At 40.1% G+C, this 23,509-nt stretch overlaps 2 protein-coding genes across 10 annotated transcripts in view; one reads left to right on the forward strand and one right to left on the reverse strand.

Moving 5' to 3' along the window:
- Positions 1-20,875, forward strand: CHPT1 (choline phosphotransferase 1). Of its 3 annotated transcripts, none has more exons than XR_005956731.1 (9): positions 1-412; positions 8,907-9,054; positions 9,926-10,067; positions 13,507-13,591; positions 15,201-15,332; positions 15,718-15,876; positions 16,730-16,855; positions 17,350-19,747; positions 20,718-20,875. XR_005956731.1 is itself a non-coding variant. In XM_041486010.1 (9 exons), exons 1-9 carry the CDS (start codon positions 149-151, stop codon positions 20,760-20,762), a joined length of 1,212 nt encoding a protein of 403 aa, XP_041341944.1. In that variant the 5' UTR covers positions 1-148; the 3' UTR covers positions 20,763-20,875. The 3 variants fall into 3 exon arrangements, 2 of the variants coding, with proteins under 2 accessions (XP_041341944.1, XP_041341945.1); XM_041486010.1 differs by having other exon boundaries at positions 17,350-17,460; XM_041486011.1 differs by lacking the exon at positions 17,350-19,747.
- Positions 20,550-23,509, reverse strand: part of SYCP3 (synaptonemal complex protein 3) — a 9,070-nt gene continuing 6,110 nt past the window's right edge. For 6 of the 7 annotated variants that reach the window (XM_041486018.1, XM_041486014.1, XM_041486013.1 and 3 more), the window contains 3 exons: positions 23,053-23,152; positions 22,195-22,293; positions 20,550-21,031 (listed from right to left, as the gene is read on the reverse strand). In XM_041486018.1, the coding sequence (XP_041341952.1) occupies positions 20,801-21,031; positions 22,195-22,293; positions 23,053-23,152 (430 nt within the window). In that variant the 3' untranslated portion in view covers positions 20,550-20,800. The remainder of the gene's footprint in view (positions 21,032-22,194; positions 22,294-23,052; positions 23,153-23,509) is intronic. The other variant, XM_041486017.1, reaches the window with a different exon arrangement.

Raw genomic sequence — 23,509 nt, forward strand, 5'->3', positions numbered from 1 at the left:
CGAGGGCGTTCGCCGCGCGTCGGCCGCGGCGGGGGCGGCCGTTCCCCTCCGGCCAAGCCGCTGTTGGGCGTCGGCCTCTTCCGCCGCTGCCCCCGGCTCGGCTCAGCCCCGCCCCGAGCGGCGGCAGCGGCTCCTTGACCCCGGTGCCATGCGTCCCGGTGGTGTGGGCATGGCCGTGTCCTGGGTGCTGCCCGCGCCCCTCAGCCCGGCGCAGCTGAAGCGCCTGGAGCAGCACCGCTACAGCGCGGCCGGGCGCTCGCTGCTGGAGCCGTGGCTGCAGCCCTACTGGGGCTGGCTGGTGGAGCAGGTCCCGCGGGGGCTGGCGCCCAACGCCATCACCATGGGCGGCCTCCTGCTGAACTGCCTGACGGCGCTGCCGCTCATCGCCTTCTGCCCCAGCGCCACCGAGCAGGTACCGCCGGGCGCGGGGGCCGCGGCTCGGCCCGGCTGGTGCCTCCCGGCAGTGCCCGGAGCCGGGGGCCGAGCCCGCCCCGGGTGCGGTGCCCTGTCATTCGGGCTCCACCGCAGCGACACGCGTGGCCCGTCCCTTGGCAGGGAGGGTTAAGGCAGGGCTGCGGGGCTCTCCTCAGAAATCAGGGGAGCGGTGACGCGCGGCTCACCCTGTGGGGCAGCAGGGGTCAAGCTGGAGATGGGTGTTAAAGTTGGAATGCCAAAACGCTGTAGGGATCAGGTGGAAGGAAGGACGACGGTCACTGCCCGGAGGGCCCCGTGGGGCCGGGGCTTTGCTGTGGTGGGCACTTGGCCTTTACTGCACGCTGTGCTGCGAAGGGCACGGCTGGGCTCACCTGCGGCGTGGGACCCCCGCCTTCCCCACAGCCCATCTTGCATTCCGTATGCATGCCTCTGGTTGGGAAGGGAATGTCCCCCTCCTCGAGAGTGTGGTTGTCACACAGGGCACGTGGACGTAGAAACAGCAGCTGGTCGTGATAGAGGGTGCGGGATGTGCCCAGGGGCAGGGCTGGGCTGGGCTGGACCAGGAGACGCGGCTGATGCCACTTGGGCATCAGAGCTGCGGCTGGGCTGGGTGGCAGATGCATTAGGTGACAGCTGCTCAAATGTATCCCTCCTTGTGTGGGAAACATTTAATTGCTTTGTCTTCTGGAGGGCAAACAGATTAGTTAACGTGGGCTGGTGCTACTCTCACTTGACCTGCAGTGCCTACAGTTTCTCAATTTCAGGAGCTCCGTCAGAGCTTCCCAGCCTGTTGCAAGTTTCCCATTGCCGAGTCTTTATGGTAGTTAGAGTAGAAAATTGCAGGGGGAAGTTGCTTTATGTGGGTAAAATACCTTGAAAGGTGGCCGTTGTTTTTCTTGTGTTCTCATGGGCTTAAATTCTAACACCAGAGGTTGGCAGTTGATTGGGACTTTTTTAATACCATAGCTTTACCCTGGTGAATGTTCTTGTCAGAAGAACATTTCTTTTTCTCTAGTTGCTTTGCCCTTTGTGTTAGCAGAGGTGTTTGTGGCAGACATATCAGGAAACTGATCCAGATCGAAATTAGCTTTGGTCTCACCCTAATCACTCCCCCAATACACATCACTAGGTAGAGGCACTCAGGCAGTAGAAGGGAAGACAGAAATGACAGTGAATGGTTGGAAACTACAGGTGGTCTTCTAGTCCCACTTTCAGAATTAAAATGCTTGTGTACTGCTACCTTTAGCTTAGTTTTGTGATGAAAATATGAGTTGTGCCAGCTATGTGTCTGAGTGCTCATTGTAGCTTCTTCTCTTTGCTACTCAAAACTAAAAGCAGAAAGTAAATTTTACTTATTTTTCCTTTGAGGACTCTTGTACAAAAAGAAAAAAGTTGTGTTGCAGATATCCAGGGAATTATTCCTTCCAGGAAAACTTAGGTTGGGCTTTAGGAACTTTTCTGTTTGAACTGTTTAATTTATTTTTTTTTAATTGTGGAAGATGGATTTTATAAGAACCTATAGTTTGGACTATATATTTGTGTTCAAATATCAGTATATCCTTTATAAACATGCAGTGTGGATCCAGCCTTATCCTGTTGTTTTGTTTTTGCCTCTGCTCTGTGAGAATAGCCCTGTTTTTCTCTTACTGCATCACTTAGAAGCATCATTCTCCCTCCAGCTTGTTTAATGACTCAGCTTGTCTTCTGCCTAAGTTGAGGTCATGTTTCTGGATGGCTTTTTGAAAAAGCTAAAACTGTTGCAATACTGACAGGTGCTGCATGCACTGTTGTAATATCTCCTCTGTAGTTTTCACTGGGATGTGTAGGCTGGAAGGGATAGGTGGAGCTGACAGTTATGTTAAAGATAGTTGAAATCACAGACTGAACTGATACAGTAGTGCACTTCAACAGCACCTCTTTATATCATGAACATGTCTTGATCACCTGATGGACAAACATCCATTGTTTATAACATTGTTAGAGTCTCATAGGTAGGAGCACTGAATAGAAGACTTGGATAAAGTAACAAGCACATTTGGGTTTTGGTGTTGGGAGTTTCTTTTGAGTTGGTTTATGCGGTTGTTTTTTATTCCCTAGCCAATCTTAAGTGGGCCATGTTGGTTAAGCCTTTATTGAAAACACAAAAGTCTTTGAGCAAACCATCCAAAACAAGTAAGACTGGTAGTTGAAATCCCTCAGAGAGCAGCTGCTAGCAGATGCTTAGAAAGGAGATCTTTCTCCAGTATATCTATACCTTTCCAGCTGTCAGAAGACTGTGGTTTAGCAGTTTCTTTGCAAGGGATTCTGTTTGGGTTACTTACTAGAAAGCAACTGACAGATCTGATTCCCCACAGGCACTTTCCACCTCATGATTTTGCCTTCTGAATTAGTTGTTCTGAACCTGTTTGTACGTTTGTACTTTCCCCTTCCACTTTGTCCTATTGCAGTGATTTCCATGATTTCCTACTGTTTATTCCCTTCCCCAATGAAATTAATGTCTCAAACCACAAAATGCTCTCTTGTTCTCCTAACATGGAGCCATTATTTCCCTATACACTATCCTTTTTATCTTCATCAGTATCAGTAGCTACTAAAAGCCAGTTTGTAACTGACTGGCTCAGTATGTTTTGGAATTAGAAAATATTGTCTGCTTCAGTAATGTTTCCTTGCCTAGCAGGAACATGGGTTTTGCATTGCTGTCTCCTCTAAGTGCATGTTTTGACACAAGCTTTCTTATTTACAGCTAAGCCATTAGCAGGTTGCGCCCCTCAGGCATTATTGTGACCATGATTCAGGCGCACATTTTTATTTTCCTAATCTCTGTAATTTAGGACAGCAATCTATAAAAACAATATACAGGTGTGGTGATGGAGAGGACACCACCTGCACATTTCATGTTCTCTGGAGCACTGAAATATTGTTTTTACTTTGTCTGCAGCCTGGGTTGTGTTCCTATTTTCCTTTTTTTTTTTTTTTTTTTTTGACAGCCAGGAAATATTTAGGAATGAAAACTCTTGCTGTCATTAAGTAAGAACAGTGTGTATCTGGTGCATGAGAGTGCAAAAGGAGCACTTTTTAGGTGAGGATGTCTATTTCATCCCCACCATAAGACAGTGAATTGTTTTGCTCTACTGCCAGCAGACCACTATGAAGCAGCTAGTTAATTCATAAATCTTTGCAGGGGAATCTTGCATATCCTTCCCCTTTCTGGGGAAAACCAGGAAGAAAACTGACTAAACATCATTATATTCTTAAAAAGGAGAAAGGAAACTTTGATCTTCTGCTTTCATGGCTGCTTGTGGAGCAGTCTAGCTTTGGTAATCCATCAAGATTAGCCACAGGTCTCTCTAAAATCAGAATAGCTGGGTAGAAGAGTCCTTTAAAGGTCATTGTGTCCAGCCTCTCTGCCATCAGCAGGGACATCTTCAGCTAGATTGTGTTGCTAAGAGTCCTGTCCATTCTGACCTTGAATGTTTCCAGGGATGGGGCATCCACCACCTCTCTGGGCAACCTGTGCCACTGTTTCATGACCCTCATCATAAAAAAAAAAAAAAGTCTTCCTTATATTTAGTCTAAATCTGCCCTGTTTTATAAAGTCATGTAATTGTAGAATGGTTTGACAAGCTAGAATTTCAGACAGAAGTGCATGCTAACTGTAATTATTAGATTGTATTGAATTATAACTATTTGAAAATTACTCTTGCAGCACTTACAGCATGATCTAAGCAAAGAACTGGGAACAGAGGAAGACAGGAAGAGAAAAGATTATGGAATTGCCTTTTGGGCAATGATAGGAAAAGGGGGCAGGGGCCCATGGGTTCTCCTGCAGAGAGCTAAGGGAAGGAAGGGAGGCTCGTGGTGACTAGCTCTGTAGGATTGTTCAAGAAATGGTGTAGTGAGTTTATAAAAGGGTGTCATACCTTGCTGAAATGTGCTGTTTAGAAAGCCATATATTTAGGGAGACCAAAGAGCAGGAAGGAGCCTGAGTGCCTTCACCTGGTTCTACTATCAGCTGTTCGGAGGGAGAGGAACATTGGTGAGATGCCATCTCTGCCTCTCTCTCTTTTAAAAAAACTTTTAAAAAAACAACATAGCAAACCCAAACAAACAACCAAACCACCTTTAAAATGAAAGAGGCCTGCTAGAGGGCAGAATGAGAGGAAGATATTGACAGGTATGATATTATGTAAACAGCAGGGACACAGCTGAGCGTTGTGGGAGAGAGTAGAGAAGCAGAAAAGAAGTTAAACTGGAGCAGCTGGTATGAACAGGGCATGTGTGCAGGGGGGGTGGGGGGAGAGCATGAAGGAAAAAGCATTGCCTGACTTGGCAAATAAATGTGAAGCACTGAGTGGAGTGGGAAATTCAGCCAAAACCCACAAGAGGGGAACAGATCAGTTGTGAATGGGAGAAGGAGGTTATTTGGCATGAAGTAAGAAGGCACAGGAATCCTGACAGAGAAGGATGGGAGCTCTCTCAGACAGGGCTTGTTGGAGAGATGAGGATGCTAAAGGAATGCACAGAGTCCTTGGTATGCATGAAATGCACTTGGACTGTGGTACAAATAATTATTTGATTTTTATTTATTTCATCCATACTGTCTTCCCTGCTGTAGTTCAGGTTTGAACTGCGTCTTCCCTCTTCTTGCTATTGGTACAATTGCACGGTGGTTTGTGCCGAACAGAAGTGTGGGAAATGATCCATGTTTAGGGAGTAGAGGGGGAAGTCCAGTCAGAATGTCTCCCTCTGTTCTGGATCTGAGCCAGAGAGGTGCCATGTAAACTAGGGCAACACTATTAGGCGTAGATTGAGGAAGTGAGATTATGGCTAAACGTGATGAGTAATTAAGGAACTGAATCTTTAAATACTGCAGAAGCTTGGCCTGTTGAATTCTCTGCATTTGAGAACTGTGCTTGAAACAATTTCTAAGAGGTTTCCCTGAGACATGTAGTGTTTTTCAGATGTCCATGCTCATTTGTGGGGTGGAGTCATGGAAGTAGAAGAATGCCTGCTGTCCATTTTTTTCCTGAAGGAGAGGCATGTCACACATACCTGTCAAACACTTCATGTACATGGCTTTGTTTTGACATGCTCTGGGTTAGCATATGACCAATTGTGCTGTATCGAATCTGTGTGTGCCAGGATTCTGGGGTTGTAGTATCTACCCCTTTCAGCATCCCCCTCTCCCTCCCTGCCTGCTCCCCCTTAGGTTTCTGTTCTCTTCTAGTTCTGTGAGAATAGCACCTAGGTCTGGCCAAATAATACATTTGCTCGGGCAGGATATAACTTTGGGCAGAGATAATAAACACCTCATCAGTGAAAAGCTGATGATTATTGGGAGCCTCCTGACCTTTCTGCTTAGCCATGTCAGCATTCTCAGATGCTCCCACTTCCCTAATTTGAAAACTACTTGGGTCCAGTGTGGGAAGCCATCAGACATCCCTGTATGGACAGCCAGGCACGTGAGAAAGTAAAGGAGCCGGCAGCAGGAGCTGTATTAGGAGGGTGGATAGCAGAGAAAATCCATGGTTATTAGGAACCTTTGGTGATTTGGAAAACTGTGTTTTACCAATTAAAACATTAGAGCTGCTAAATGATAGATGATCACAAGTGAATTTTGGTTCTTACCACTCTGGTTTAGGCCTAGGGATGAAATGTTCCAGATAGTGTTTCTAAGCTCTCTGACATATGCTATTCTTACTAGGATCTTTTTCCTTTCTCTTTAACTGTGGGGGATACCAATACATCTGCTACAGATGCTAATTGATACAGATGATCCTTACTGGGAAACAGATGAAAATGCTCACCCTTTGTCCAGATCAGCAAGGCGCAGACAGAGTGCTTGAGGGACTCTTGCTTTGATTTGTCCCAGTTGGAGCTAATGCAGACAGACTTGGATCAGCCTGAATGATCATAGCTGTACCATAACCTGCAACTGGAAAAAAGTTACTGTTTTGTCAAAAAGCCCTAATAGGAGAAGTTTGAGTTAAAGCTGATGTATTTGTTTGGTTTTGTATATATTTTGTTAACCTTGCTTTGCAAGAAGCTAAATGTAGATCTCAAGCTATCTTTTCATAATTGATGGAAGTGTGTCATCATAAGGACACCTCACACTGCAGATGACCTTTGTGGCACTTCACATAAATATTACTGATAAAATTGGTTGTGTCTTTCAAACACTCCTTTAAAAGACAGCAGTGCAACCAGTGATTTCTCATGGCCTTTCTGCTCATTGGTCTGGAGCTGCTGTGTTTGAGATTCTCTGTTATTCTCCATGTAACAAAGTTATTCTGAAAGCCAGTGTATGTACTGTGGTAACTTTAGTATGTGGATTATATCACAGCTAAAATTATCTCAGCTTCAACAAAGTCCTAACTGGATTTTTATGTTCTGAAGTACCCGAGCAATGACTGACAGCTCTGTTTTTGAAGGGTGGAGAGCAAGTGGAGGTAGCTGCAGTCCCCCTGCACAGTGTGAGACCAAGTGAGCTCGTGCCATGAGAGACCCTTTAGTTCTCTGTGCCTCTCTGGGGCTTTTGGTGATCCTCAGCCCTGGGGTAGCTACAGGCACCTCCTGTTCTCCACAGGCTCTATCCTTTTCCTTCATTAGAGGAGCGAAACTTTTTCAAAAGTTGGCTAAAAATTTCTTCCCTTTTTAATCACATCCCCCAAGACAAGATTCCTTTGTTTAATTAGACTAAAAGGGAGAATAAACCTAAGAAACTCAACTAATTCCATCACTAAACATCAAACTTGTATTGCTGTCCTCACTCGACCTGGATTTCTATAGTGTGATCACTGCAGGAGTTAGCAAATACCAGCATATTAAATATCCATTGGAATAATAATATTTCCTCATCCTCTTTCACCTGCTTAAGGCTTCCTACATGATCTGTGATAACAATTTTTCTTGGTTTCCTTGGGTTAAGGGAGGAGACAGCCTTGCCAGCTTTGAAGAATGCTTTAAGTTTTCTAGATTTTCATTTGCATACAAATCCAAAACTTGCACCTAAAGTGAGTTCCTCATGCTTTGGCTGTCTTTTCCTTCAAAGCTGGGTGAAGCAGCCAACCAATTGACTTTGATAACAGTGTATCAGCCAGCCTGAAATACATGAGGAAATCTTAAATAACAGCAAAAATACTATTCTGAACTGGACTTTCCTTAAGCATGTGGCTGCTTAGTGTGTTTTGTGACCAGTCTAACTGGAAGCATAACTTTTTTTCTAGCTCAAGACAATGAGTATAATGATGATGAGACATCAGAATGTCTAGAGGAGCAGCTGCACTTCATCTGCATTCTTACTGCTGCCTTTGAACTGACAGCTGCCGTTTTCCCTTCTTCCCCAGCAGTGACACTGGGTTTAGTTGAGTGTGGGCAAATCTCAGCACACTGAGATCTGATCTGTTGTCTAATCTGCTTAATAGCCTTTACTGGTCTTAGGAAACACATGGACACATGTTGGTCGATTTGTGCTGCAGGAGAGAAGTTGCAGAGGTGTAGCAGCCCCACAGCAGCTGTCCCTAAGCAGAGAGTGAGAAAGGATTCAGCTCTGTGCCTGCCTGTGGGTGTTCTCTTGTTCAACCTGCAAGTTGCATTTCCAGCATTTTTACCTGACTTCATTTTCGTGAACAGTACTTCTGAATTCTAAGGGAAATACTGAAAAATGGAAACTACATGAAGTAAAAATGTTGTCTGTGCTTTGTTTCAAAGATGTTTTAAATAACTTTAAACAAAACCTAATTCCTAGACAAAGCCAGACTGTGCATATGAAAACAGTGCTTTTCAAAGGAATGACTGCAGAACAGTTCCTTTGAACCTAGGAGTGGTGTTAATGTAACAGTTTGGTTTGAAACTGATGATGTATATTAAGTACATAGTTTCTCCTTCATATTTAGTGAATTACATAATTTTTTAAAACCCTGTCCAAAGTGCCTAGGTAGTCAATTTTAGTGTGTTGGAAAAAATATCTTCCCCTAAAGGCTGATCTTTATTTAGTAAAAAACTTAGTGGGTTTTTATATCTATATGTTGTAAATATGAGCAAATCATCTAAGTGTCTGTGACACAAACTGCTGAAAGCTTTAGTAAGTGCATTGCTACTACTTTTTTTTTTTTAAGATTATTTTTATTTTTATAGCATTTTTTAGCACAAAGAATGCAATTAATCACAGAAATACTGTGGGTTTAAGGTAGAAAAGAAGATCAGTTGATGCAGAAGAGGGACCAAAGTTTTGGGTTTGTTTTTGTTTAGATAACTCGAAGGACCTGTGTTCCACTGATGTATCTGAAATAGTTCATTACAGTAGTACTACAATCCATGTAGATATTAGTGCAAGGTGTTTGGTTTTCCATTTAGTAAGAAATAGCACAATTTTGTGGTAAAATAAAAACATTATTTTACCTTTAATGAAACAGATTATCACCTAAGAAGTTGGGAACTACCTGGTGACCTTTTATGTGAATCTCTTTCAGGCACCTTTTTGGGCATACATCCTGGGTGCACTAGGACTTTTTATCTACCAGTCTCTGGATGCCATTGACGGGAAGCAAGCCAGAAGAACAAACAGTAGTTCTCCCCTCGGAGAACTCTTTGATCATGGTTGCGACTCTATTTCCACAGGTAGCCTTGATTTACTGTCACCCATCCTAGTTTATAAAAGTTGCCTGTTTTCTGGAGCAGCTGATTAATCATAGAATTGTTGAAGCTGAAAAAGACTTCTGGAGATCATCTAGTCCAAACCCCTGCTCAGAACAGGGTTTTTTAGGATAACTTCACCATCTCCTGACGTTTGCATCCCTGGCCAGTAACAGGGGGTATTTTAGAAGTTGCTTTGGCTGATTTTAGGTAAGATGTGTTCTGCTTTTACCTAACTGTGCATCTTCACGTACTCCACTTTAAGAGTAAGGTGCCAAAATATCTCTTTGGTAATAGGACATCCAGCCTGGCACTTACGAGAAGGGTAATTTATATTCCTTAGAAGAAGTAGTTTTAAAAAAGTTGGGAGTCCTTGCTGAGTTTCACTTTCCATAACTGAGCTGCTGGTGGTGCCAATAATACCTGTAGTTGTGTGAAGCTCAATGGCTGAGACAGTTGCTCTGGGAATTGCTACCTTCTTTATGTGTCACTTCCCAGAAAAGTGCAGCTGCAGTCTCCCTGAGCTTGGCCCTTCAGCTGAAGTTGTTGATGTTGCAAAGAACACGAGATGACAAGGCCAGGAGGAGGGAGAACAATCACTATAGGCTAGAGGGCAGGGCCCTGCCTTGGCAGAAAAGGAGTGCTGTGTTTTGGTTTCTCCTGCCAGGACTGCCCCTGAGGGTAAGCTACTCAGTAAAGTATCAGTCATAGCATTGCTTTGTTAGAATGATGTAAAATCTCCTATGTTTTTTATTTATTGTTTTTTAAATTCTTATTTTAAAAAATAATATTTTTTAACATTCTTAACTTCCAGCAAAGAGCATATATGACTAACATACTCATTTCTGCTTTTCAGTATTCGTTGTCCTTGGATCCTGCATAGCAATCCGACTAGGAACAAATCCTGACTGGTTTTTTTTCTGTTGTTTTGTGGGACTGTTCATGTTCTATTCTGCTCACTGGCAGACATATGTATCAGGCATACTAAGGTTTGGAAAGTAAGTAGGTATCATTAGAACTACATGTGGCTTAATGTCTGAGACTGCTAGCTCCTTGATTTCCGTTTCTTCTTCATTTACACCCTGCTTTCTCTTTTTCTTACCTTCTTTCTCATCCCCCTTCCAATCCTGCAGACTTATGTTTTACTGGACAAGAACTTGAAACTCTGCATAATACTGAACTGTTCTGCATAATACTGCTGTTCTTTTAGCAGCTGATTTTAGCTCTATATGCTTTGTTTGCACGCATTTGGCTCTTTTTTCTGCAGATTTGTTGTCAGAGCCCATACAAGCACCGTGCAGGCTCAGGCCAGAGAGGTCTTGTTTACATTGCAGGCAAGTGCCCTGTGTAGGAGTAGGGACAGAGCAAGCATCTGGGTACCTCCCTTTGTAATCTCACAGCCATAGAACAGTTTCAGCCCCAGGGAACCCTAAACCATGTGCATTTTAGAGAAATTCCCCTGATAAAATGGGTTTCTCTTTCATAGACATCTTCTCTCTTCCTTGGAATGAACTCTCTGCACCCGTAGCATCCTCAAGGAGTTCCACAGATCTGTGGCAATGCTTGAAGAATTACCGTACATTTATGTGAGGGTCTTTTTAAAATCTGGCTCATACTGGCTTTGATGTTCTTTAGGTTTTGTGTTAGGTCAGTTCTAGAGACTGCTGTGATGCTGTTCATGACTTGATAGCAATTTTAGCTGTTTCACTGCAGCATAGGAGGAGAAGTCATGACATTAATGTAGAAGACAATAATTTCAGTGTAACTGCTAATAATGCAGGGATTGCTGCACCCTCCTATACTTGGGGTACTGCCTGGCCATGGCCTTTTGCTGGTTTTAAGGAATGAGCTTTGCTTTAGTATAATTATTTCTGAAAAGAGGAAAAGGTCTGAGACTTCTGTGGCAGCAGAACTGAAAATAAGGGACACATGAAGGCTGTCCTGCAAATGCCAGTCACTTGCTAAATCACCTGTACATAGTCCTACTTAGCTCTGCTCTGCAAGAAGTGCCTTAGCAACTCAGCAGGCACACAGGCTGGTGACCAGCTATCCCTGCACATTGCATCAAATGCAGCAGTCTCTGTGATATTGATAAGAGCTCTTTTTGATTTGCTGGTAATGCATTTTACTACATTATTACATTTACCACTGTAATTCTTCTGCCTGCCTACATATCCTATTGTTTTTAAAAAACGTAGTGTGCTGTAAACAAAAATGGCTGCTTTACAGTGGTGGCTGAAATAGGATGCGTTCTGTCCATGACAGTAGGCTGCTCTGAAGGGAGGTGGACTAGACCATGAGCTCTGGCCTTTTGCAGACATGACTGCTTTTTGTGCCTTTTATGCAAAAAGCATGAGAATGATTTCCCCACATTGGGAAGGCAGTGAGACTCCTTCACCACATAAAGATTTTGGTAAAAAGTTGGTGACTTCTACTTTAACATAATGACAGTGCATAGTACAAACAGCTCAGAATGGCCTGGTGTTCCATGGTTACTGTTTAAAGTTAAACAGACACAACTTTTCCATGAGATAATTTATTTCTGTCCAGTGGAAACAGGTCACTTTTTTTCTCAAGGCTCCAAATTTTCTTTCTCTTAAACACAGAGGTGTGAAGAAGGCATTGGTATAGTGCTCTAAAGATGATGGTACTTAATAAGATGGATGGAAGTTTTCACTGATGCTATTTCTCAATTAGCAGCACTCAATTTTAGAAATAAATCACAAATGAGATTCCTAGTACTGATGGCTAGGAAGGATCTGAATAATGTCACACTGTGTCTGTACAGGATACTGTACAGTGTCTGGGTAGAGTCTTTGGACTCTGATTTGGGGTCTGTTGCCACCAACAGTCTGAGCCACTGTAAAATTAAGTATTAAACTTTGGCACAACTTCAAGTTTGAGCCTCCTCCCCCCACCAGCAACAACAAAGGCAATGCAGATTGGAAATCCTGGTGTTAATAGTACAGAGTGCAGCCTCTGAACACTTGCACGTGGGTGGTTTTGCATAAGGTAACCAGCAAGTTCAGCAATGGCAGGGTGGATGTAACACTTCATCCCTGGCACAGAAGGAAGAGCCCACTCCCAGCCCCCCTGTCCTGTGGCACTGTCATTGGACCTCAAGCCCCTTCATTAAAAGGGCAGAAGGTGAAAAGCCTACACTGGACTGGCAGGCTGCACTGGTTCACCTTACAGTCCAGTGAGCACTGCAGCAAATAAAACTGAGGGAATGCAACACTTTAGGAAGAAGAGGACTCCCCATTCTCTTGGCTTTAAGAGGTGAAGAGCACCTCAGTTTATCATTTAACTGCAGTCTAAACTCTGGATCCTCTAAGAGTCACAAAATTGTGATGAAATTTAGCATATTTTATCACCATCTGTCTGATGAAAGAAGAGAGTTTTTACTGAGATTATCAAGTTCAGATAAATGTTTTCCATTACCCAAAAGATGATTGCTATCTTCTTCTAAAAATCCACTGCTTCCTGTGCAGATAGGTCATGTGCTAAGTAAGTAGCAATACACATTGGCCATAATACCTTAAAACAGCAAATTTATTCCAGCTGCTAAAGGAAGTCTTGAACATTCATTACCAGTGTTTGCTGGTAACTTTAGTATGAAGATAAGATACCTGTCTCAAAATTTTTTGTTCCATAAAAGGTACCTTTGATATGCACTTTCTTTGGTCATTATTTTAATTATTTGTGTTAAAGCTTAAAAAGTACTGATTTTTTTTTTTCTTGAGCCTTGGCTTCAAGTGAGGTTTCATCAATTAAATACAAAAACAAAGAGTTGTCTATCTTGTCTGAGAAAAAAAAAAAAAAAGGTGAAATATGGAGTCTGGACTTCATATGGTATACAAGGCCATCTTTCCTAAAACAGCTTTTATGGAGGAAAGCAAGATAGCAATTATATGTTCTCAGAAATATGGCAAATGCTTACCTTCCACTGACTCAGTCCTCCCTTGTTTTGCAGGCTGGATCTGTCAAGTTTTTATGATAGAAAGCTTAAAGAAATCCCTTCTTTCCCAGCCTGCTTGTTCTAGTGTCTGCTTTTATATGCTGTGCTTTCAGTGGAAATGTTTGATTGCATTCTCTGTGAGCTTACCTTAAACCTTGATTTGACACTTACACATCAACTTGTCTCTAAATTTGTACAGAATTCTCACAGTTAACAGTGTATTCATTAAAGAGTCCCCCTTTCAAAATTATATTTAGCTTGCTTCAGAAAAGGAGTATAGCTTTCATTTTAAATCTTAGCCAGAGATGTGTACCTCCATACAGAGTAACTTTCTCAGTCAAGGAAAGTAATATTCTATATATATTTATATCATTTGAAGTACAGTTACAGGGGGTTTTATTCCCCCCTCCCTCCACACACACTTTACACTTACAGCAAAAAATCCTTGAACAAAATCTCTTTTTTTTCCCCTTTCACAGAATTGATGTAACTGAAGTTCAGATCACCATATCAATGCTGCTCTTGATATCTGCCTATGGAGGAGCAGGAATATGGGACTATGAGGTGAGTGTGCTAAGTGCTCAGAGTTCCTGTTGAGTATCTTATCAAGTGTCCGCAGTTCCTGTGGTATTTGAAACTGCTCTGTGCAAGTACTATCAATACCTACTAGCTGTGTAATGTTGTTTAGCTTGTTGTATAAGTGTAGGTTATTTAATGCCATAGTTAACTTAGATCTATTGGTGTGACTCTCTGTGCACAGATTTATAGCTACATAAGGAAAAAAGACCCCATCTGCCACATACAAACTTCTGATCTGGAACTAGTACTCCACACATACTTAAGCTTTAGCAAGTAGGTTTTTTTTCTGGTTTTATATATTTTGTATATTTTATTATAAGGCATATATTTCAGTTGAACAATTTATCTTAAAATTTAAGGATTAAATGCTGCAATTTAATGAAACTGTGGGATGAAACCAGGGGGTTTTGTTTAAGTTATCCCTGTTTGTATCAATGCAGATGTACTGATTTTTAAGAATTATGTCACAGCCATGTAAATGTAAATATTTATATTTAAAGCATTGTTTTCTGTCCCAAAACTTTTCCATATCTGTGGCTTTCATTCTGATCTTAAAAGATTCATTTTAGTGGACAGGATCAAAAGATCTTCAACTTTCTACAGCTTTTATTCAGAAATTCATAGTTCTGATTGGTTACAGTGCAAAGAGCTGAGACTTACCTTTCCATACTATTGATAACCAATAGAAATGAAAACTAGTTCAAAAGTTTACTCAGCAATTAAGGAATGTGTAGCTAAACTTCGTTTTCTTTTCCCAGTCTTTTTTTTTTTTCTGTTTTCACAAAGCTTGTCTTCATGTTGGAAAACAAAGTAGGTGCATTAAACTTAAATTATGATTTTTTTTTCCTGACTATTAGAATCTGTTTTAGTTGCGCTGTATCACAAAAAACTATATATTCAAAAAATGTAGTAAACAGTTTCCATTTCTTACTTCTTTTTAAAATCCTCTGCTGCCTTTGGAAGTTTCCTTGACACTGCAGTTGATTCCAAAAGGTAACTGTTTAATTAAAATTTGTATCTGGAGACTTTTCATAATAGTCTCATGATATGCAAAGATACAGCATACAAATAACATACCAAAGCACACAGCAGGCAGATGGTGTTTGTTTTTCCTGTGGATCCAGTGTTGTTTTCTCCAGTGGAATAGAAGGAACTGTCTCTCTTCCTGCTCCCATATCATGTTGATTGATGGCAGTAGTCTGTGTCATGTTTTTGCTTGTGTGGTGAAAATATTTGAAGAATATATTAAGGAGGAGCAGACTAAGATCTAGCTGAATTTCAAGGTCAGAACTTAAGTACTCAGTAGTGGAGTTTAAGCATTACAAAAGATACTTGTTATTTTCTTAGTAAGGAAACAAACTTCAAACACTGTTGTCCTGAGCTTGTTCCCAAGAAAGTGAGGGCTCAAATAAAACATTTGTTTAGTAGGTAAGAGTGGCTGCTTTAATCACTTCTTAAAAAAGGTGTTATGTGCTTAACTTTTAATATCTTTCTCTTGTTTTGTTGTGATTTGTTTGTTCTTTTTTTTTTTTTTTTTTTTTTTTTTTTTTTTTTTTTTTTTTTTTTTTTTTTGTTTCTTTTGTGTTCTGCTAAGGTCCCTTTGCTGGGCTTAGAACTGAAGTTCTTTGCAGTTATTGGCATCCTGTGTGGAACAGCACTTTCTTTTTTCAATTACTTCCGTGTCATCTTTGGTGGAGGGGTTGGAAAGAATGGATCGACAATAGCAGTAAGTTGCTCTAAAAATTCAAATTAGGTTTGAATAATTTATGCCTATAATTTATTGTGTTTCAGATGATCCATAAGGGCTTTTTTGTTTAACCTTTTAAGCAGACAGGCATATGAGTGTTAGATGGCTAAAGCAAAGTTTATTATCTGCCTTCTCTCCATTTGTTACTGGATTTCTTCTGCCATGGGAACCAGCAGTGAATTTTCCTAAAAAACTGATTAGTGGTCACTGCAAAGGGTATTGGGAGCAGTGGCATAATACTAATGGATTTTGACAAGTTTTGACAACTCTGGTTTTATTTAATGGGATTTGAAATATGTGTAAAACTTGGACTTTACCATATGACTGAAGTTTAAGACAAATTTTCCATCCCTTTATGTCTTAGGGAACAAGTGTTCTTTCACCAGGCCTGCACATTGGACTGCTTATCACACTGGCCATTACAATTTATAAAAAGTCCACAACTCAGCTGTTTGAAAAACATTCTTGCCTGTATGTCTTGACATTTGGGCTTGTGAATGCCAAAATCTCACAGAAGTTGGTGGTAAGTCAGTCCTAAACCTCCTAAAACTAATCTGGTTCTTGGCTAAACACTTACTGGATCAGGGGGTACAGTTTTCCCATTTTGCTTTGCTCCTGTATTACCAGATTCATTGTGCTCAATGCACTGAACTAGACTCAGGGTTCCACAGAGAGATTATATGTGACACCGATGAAAACATGTATTAGTTGTTGAATGGACTGGTTAGGACTTTCAGTTTTAACTTATTCCTAGAAATGCACTTACTGTCTGTCGTTAACATACTAACTGTGGTCTCTTAAGCCTTACTAACAGTGCTGTGACTTCTCCTTTAATTATCTGAAACAGAATTTACTGTGATCATTAAAATGAAGAGAGAAACTTTACTGTCTCTATTCTGTCTTTTTGGTCTTCGTCTTTTTTTGTATATAAAACACTCCTCAATGGAGTAAAAAAAGTTGCCTTACTACGTATTTCCTTACATCAGTAATCCAGCCAGATGCTTTTATTTTTTCTCCAAGGATGACATTTTTCAAACACTAGAAAATAGGTATTCTACAGACTTCCTTACTAAACAGTGAGAATAAGTGTTGCTACCTAAGGAAAGGTCTGCTTCCTAGTTAACTTTTGGCTAGGGAAAATCAAAATTAAAAAAAAAAATTCATAGTATTTGTCTTCAGTAATACAATTGCATAGTCTTACTGTTTGAATACAGTGCTGGAAAACTAGAGTTGGGAGCCCCTGCAGATAGCTGAAATGTGTGGGTATAGATGTAACTTCCAAGAGCATACTGCTGGGCAAGAATGTGATGCCTGTTTGTTGTAGTTACACCAATATTGCAGGGATGCACTTTTTAATTTTTTTTTTTCAAACATAGGTGGCTCACATGACAAAAAGTGAAATTTGTCTTCAGGACTCTGCATTTATTGGGCCAGGACTTCTGTTTTTGGACCAGTACTTCAACAGTTTCATTGATGAATATATTGTTCTGTGGATAGCATTGGTAAGTGTTTTATACTTTTTGTTTGGACCATGCTTTAAGGAATGGATTGAGAACTGTTCCTGTCATTCTCTTCTGCCATTTCTGACTTCCTCACATTTCTGCTGTTACTGCAGAGAGAGTACTGGGTACCAAGTAAATGTTTTTGGGAGCTGACTGGCTTGCTTTCCTTGGAACAGAGAAATGAAAGTAAATTTATAAATCTCTCCTGGAATTATGCTTTAGTCCATGTGGATTTTTAAAGTTGTTCTGTGAACTGCAGACAAATGTGTTTTTATCAGATCTTGTAAGCGTTTAGTGCTGTCAGGATGCTGGAGTTTTGTGATGGTTTTATTTTTAATTCTAAACTAGACCACTCTGTAGCTGTGTGTTACAATGATGTATTTATGTTATGCTTGTCACTTGGATAAATTCTGATTAAAGTATAGCATATTTATAGTAGGGACAATTTTAAAAAATGGATTTTTTTTAATCTGTTCTGTTTTGTTTTTTTGAAGTTCATATCCTTGTTTGATATGCTGAGATATGCCAGTGGTGTGTGCCTACAGATTGCCGCTCATCTTCATATACATGTCTTCAGAATTTCATCTCATCAAGCTCCTGAGCAGGTTCAAAACCATAATGACTGATTAAATAGGTCAAGGACAAGAGAAGAAGCAGTTAGGGGAATGAAGCAGCCTCTGTGTTTTTGGGAAGACAGATTAAGCTTTTGAAGAAAAGTTTTATGAGAAAGTTCACTGTGTTTCAGACATTACCAGATGTTAGAATTAGTAGGTAAAAAGTTCTGCAGATGCTGTTGTACTTTTGAACCAGTATGTATTTCCCTGTGTTTCAGATCACAAATACTACATTTGAAAATGTTGCCATTTCCTATTAAGTAACTATAATTCTGTACTTATCTTCTGGTGAATGCAGATGCAAACCAAGGTGCTACCAGCCAGAATTCAAAGAGAAATTTCATGTCTAATCTTGTAGCATTAGGTTCTAAAGTTTTGTTGGAACTGCTCTGAAGTGGTTGTCAGATGTACCAATGAATTCAATCCTGCATTATTAACACTGGTAAAATGAGGCAGCCATGGCCTAAAAATCACTCAATCTCTTCTCTGGTACTTCTAAGGAACAAGCTGTTGGACCAGTAGATAAAGGAGGTACACCTCAGGAAAACTTCCTTCTGATTCAAAGTACTGTTATGAGTGCCTTTAGAATTCATGCATTCTCTAGTATCTAAGTACATAACCTACTGCTACTACATGAAAGAAAGTGCAAGCTAAAGTTTTAAGGCCAGTTTCTGGTTCTGTGGTCATAGTAAGGTCAGTCTCATTGTATTTCATCCTTATCTACACTACAGCTAGCTGTGTAAGGAGAGGACTAACTTTAGGCACCCTAACTTGTATCTGTAAGCCTATGCAAGTGAAGGACAAAGTTCATTGATAAACTCCAATGCCTGTAGCTCCAGCACTGCTGCCCACCCTTCTGTATTTCCCTCTCTGGTCTTTTTGCTATCCCTGTGTTCATTTACCTTACAATTGATCCTATTGTCTCGTAGCTACCACTGTATTTTATCCAAAGAAAAGGGCACAAAACTGAACCATAACGTAAAACTCTCCAGAACAGGAACTCAGGCCCAATATCTACTTCTTCCTTTCTTTAAGAACAGACCCACTGGTAACATAATATATCAAACAAGAGGGCTGTTGCCATTATAGAAAAGCTGAATTAAAAGTAGCTTGTTATCTGTATGAAAAATTGATTACTTGCACACAAACCCCATGCATAAGCTTAAGCTCCTTTCAAGAGGTACTACTTGAATATGGTTTATGTAAAAAGCTGTTGAATGTAAGCGTGCATTATTCCTTCCAGTTGCTGATATGTACCTGAGCTTCTGAGTTAATGAAGTCCTTCCTGAACTGTCCAATAAAGAATGCCATGGTTTGTTTTAAAAATACTACCAACTGCAGCTTCCTACCTGCTTAGTAGTTCAAAAATACTTCCTGAGGCATTCAAGGAACTTTTAAAGTGGTGTATTGTCTGCTGGTCTGGAGGAAATAAAATAGCATCCATCACCCTCCTGCCTAAGAAGAATATAATGATCATTTTGAGGCTCTGTAACTGTTAACAGTTACTGCCAAAGGACTACAACTCAAAGTGACTAATATAAAATCAGAATGAATCCTACTACTCCTGTTTGAGGCTGGAAATGACACAGCATCTGCATGTGAATTTAGCCTGAACCCCGGCCATGGTCAAATAGAAAAGATGATGGTAATGACCATTTTACTTTGGCTGAATACTGTAAGCAAATTAACCTTCTGATGAAAAGACACAGGCAACATCTTAAAAGTGAAATGAGTGACAACAGTCAAAACTGTGTCCTGGCATAGTAGGTGTAAGTAGTTTTGAGGATGTGATTGAGGTATGTGGATAATAGGAAACTAATACAGAAATCACTCAGAAAACCAGAACCATGACTCAATACCTAACAAATAAAACCAGAAGCAGGAGGTAATGCTAACAAATAACCCCCTATTGAAGATCTGAGGTAGAACCTGTCACCTATTTCATAGCCTCCTGTCACTGGCCTTAGAGGGCTGAGATTCAGTAATTACAAACCAGCATTGTTACTGGTTACCCATGAGAGGCCCATATTCCCTCATGCGCCGTAGCAGTGAAACTCAGATGTTTGCTCCTGTCCTGAATTCCGGCAGGGGCAGAACAAGAAGTTCTATACTCGTTACAACCAAACAGCTGAAGTTACTGCAAGTTTGCCTTCACTAATCTGGCTTCCAGACCTGGAGAACCACCATCAAATGACCTGACTCAAAATGCTTGTAGACTGAGACGAAAATACGGTTTTGAAACACATTGTTGTGACAACATCACATTTGGTGTGCATGGGTGTGTGGATGTTTATTTTATCTACTGTTGTATTAAATCAAAGCATTAAATATGTTGGCAACTATCTAATTTTTAGAAGTAGATATTCAGGTGTAATGGTTTTCTGTAAAAACAAACTGCATGTGCACTAAGCCAATTGTTTAGTTTATACTTATTTACTGTAATGCAATACATGAAAGATAAATGCTTTACCCTTAAAACTCAGGCCTCCCTAAATTGCTAGTCATTTGGAATTGCAAAAAAAATAATATTCCATCTCAAAGGCTTGTAGGAGCCTCTACTAAATAAATGACGTAGGTTTCTTCTAGCAGTGGTTCTACAAAAAGTAGACCCCAAAATGCATAATGTTTAATTATGATTACTTGAGTGGATACATTAAGCTCATAATTTAACTAAAAAAGCCCAACTACTTTCTAGACAAATTACAGCAGTTTATAAATCTCATACTAACACAGCGATATTACAATGTCTAGAATAACAAAAGAGTTAACAAAATTTAATTTGCCGTAATACACATCATTAAACAATTCTATCTTAGCTATGTCATACCCTGTGAATTTTTGTAACAGCTAATATATCAGCAGACTAATTGAAACTGTGACAACGTGCAGCTTGTTAGAAATGCTTCTATTTGCACAATGTACCTAAAAGCCTCAAGTTACTATGTAAAATCTGGGTAATGCACATTTCATTAATTATTCCCCTTGTTATAATTTCCTATAAAAAAGTGAAACAATTTAAACAGTCCAATGCTATTGGAAGTGGATATGAAATTTTCAAAAAATCAACTGAACAGACAGTGAACAGTTTGGGGTCCATACTGCCCCCCAGTAATAAAAGTTTACTAAGATATGTTCTTACAACATGAACAGACAAGATTAGAACAATTCAGGAAAGAGTTTAATAGGAACCTTGAAACATTTAAATCTCAACATCCTTCTAATGCCTGTACTTGTATCGTGTTACTTAGGTACATGTTGCTCCTCCACTGAGCCATCAGAATAACATGGACTGAAGAGACTTGCGAACAGTTGCCATCTCCTGCTGTTGCTGTCACAAGAAAAGGAGATAATGCTGAACAAATGCTGTATCAATATGATTCCTTTGAATTAAATGAATGTCAAATGACTTGAATGTTCTATTTTTGCATTTAACTAACTTCACAGATCTGATACTTACAGTGTCCATCATAATCTTCTTCTGCAACATCGCCATTTCCTTGCGAAGTTCATTTTGGGCACCAGCCAGAAGATTTTCATTGCTCTTCTCCAGCTCTTCCATGCTCTGAAGTTAAGGATAATATTGGTTCAGAACTCCTCAATGTCAAGCAGTTAATTTAAAACAACCAAACAAACTAGTAATTATTCATACTACAGTTTAATTTTTACAGTGATCATAGATAATTGATGAGTTTATCACAGACTTGGCAGAGGAATCATACAGGACTTCATACTCCAGTCTACATTCCTGTTTAAACAGTATGTACCCTGGGAAGAAGATAGAGCCCTCCAGTCAGCCTCTGTGAGGTCTCAGCTACTTTTTCTACATTTCAGTTCTACAAGAGGAGATTGAACAGACATGTGTCAGGAATTCTAGGGGTTCAATATTATGACAACCCTGCTGGACTTGAAGTGAGGAGTATAAACCCCACTGCGTTTCTTCGCACACTTCTCCCCAAATAAGCCAAATAAAACTCCCTGGTTATCTTCCCTTTTTTACATACAATTACACTCACCTCTGTGTATGTGTCTAGTTGCATTTTCCTTAAATTGTATTTATTTAAGTTTATTTGAGGTTTGACTTCTACCTTTTGATCTTTTTTGAGGAGAAAAATCAAACTAATACTTGACCTTCTGTTAAGTTTTTCCTCTTTGATGAAGACATTTTTGACATTTTGGAACAGTTATTATTTATTAATGCTTCTGTAATATACTCAGTAAATTCTGACTATTTTAAACTAAGAGTTGCTCCATTTCAGATTTATTTTTATCAACTACCAAACTTGGAAAAAAACCCAAACCAAACACCAAGCTTATCATAACTGAAATTTCAAAACCAGCTAGGAAATTACTTGAACTGAAATAAGGTTTGTCAGAAATTGATGGACTTGAATCTGCCCTGTATACTGGGGGCTATGCAGCTGGTGAAGCACCTGGAGTGCTGGGTCCAGTTCAGACTCCTGAGGACAAGACAGACATGGACGTACAGGATAGGTTCCAGCAAAGGGTCATGAAAATGATTAAGGAACAGATTTTCTCTTGTGAGGAACGCCTTTAACTAAAAAAGTAAAATTTTTGTGTGGTTGTACTCAAAACAGTTTTTTTGGTTGCTGTCTAGTATGTTAGTTACTTTGTTAAAGAAATACCTAACAACTTGAAACACAGAATTAATATAGCTTTCTTAAGTGATATGATAAGGATCAGCTGCTTTCCAAGAAAAAGATTTACCTTTAAGAATTGCTCATAGAGTTGTTTAATGGTTTTCAGTCTCTGACTTTGAACTATTCTTGCCTGTTGAAAAACTTTTTGTTGCTGACGAAGCATATTCTGAAGCAGAAGCAAAAGAAAAACATAATTCCATCAGTTGTTAAGCAGAGTGCTTGGACAGCACACCAGTTTCATTTTTCAGAATCAGAAAATCTGCCTTTATTGGAAATCTGTGCCTTGTAAGGTGAATCTCTGCCTGGAGAAGTTACCCTAGCTTTTATTAGTGAAAGTAAGACTGAAGACTGGATTAAGCCCCAAGTCACCTCCTGAGGTCTCTTACAGCCTGAATTATCCCTGTAAAATCCCATGAGGAGTGCTATGCCCCACGGCTTCTTAGGGTATCCCAGAGGAATGTGCTACCTAGGGAAAAGCAAACCTTGCAAATGTGTTGGAAGCACAGAGCAACAGCACATGTTTACTTTCCATTGTGTAGCTCCTATCCTCTTTCAGTGATCAAATTCTCTTACATTTATTATATACAGGCATATTTTTAAGGATTGTATGCTAAAAAACAACTACTTTCCTTTATTCCTTTGTTCCCTGAACCCAAAGACTATGGATGGAGAGAAACAGCACATGTCTTTCTTCTCCTTAAATGGTCTTTGCTTTTCTCAAGCCATATGCTGGCCTAAGGGATCACTTAACAGTGTTTATAAACTTGTAATAAAGTTTATAAATGCACCTCTCTTCCCAAACTTAAACAATCATATATTTATGTTTAAACTACATAAAGTGTTTTTACATTTCTTGAGTATCAAAACAACAATATTCCCTCCTTGTGGAAAATACAGTGTAACTCACACCATGCTGGAAACTCACCGCTAGTTTTTCTTCCTGCTCCTCTGCCTTTTGCACATCTACATCCCACTGCTGAAATAAAGTCAGGAACTGCTGGGAGAACTCGTGATTGAGCTTCTGCCTATAAACAGACACTGTCTGTAAGTATGACAAATGCTACAGGGAATTACAAGGAAAGCTAAGGTTCAACATACACATGGACTAGAATAAAAGCTGGCATAGATAAAGAAATAGGCTACTTTGACATCTGACCCCATTTAAATACTGTATGTTTAAAAACTGAACGCACACATACACTGAGTGGATGTGGAATGTCTCTATAGAGAGACAGCACTCCCATAAAATACTCGTTAAAAAGAAATTGTAAAAACTCTTCTTCCTAACAGTGTCAGGTTTTCTGAGATTTACCATGTTTTTCTAATTCAAATACGGTGGTTGCTTAAACACAAGGTGTTTACATTACAAAACGGATAAGCTC

The sequence above is a fragment of the Pyrgilauda ruficollis genome, unplaced genomic scaffold, assembly GCF_017590135.1.
Source record: "Pyrgilauda ruficollis isolate IOZ18807 unplaced genomic scaffold, ASM1759013v1 scaffold73, whole genome shotgun sequence".
Classification (NCBI taxonomy): Eukaryota; Metazoa; Chordata; class Aves; order Passeriformes; family Passeridae; genus Pyrgilauda; species Pyrgilauda ruficollis.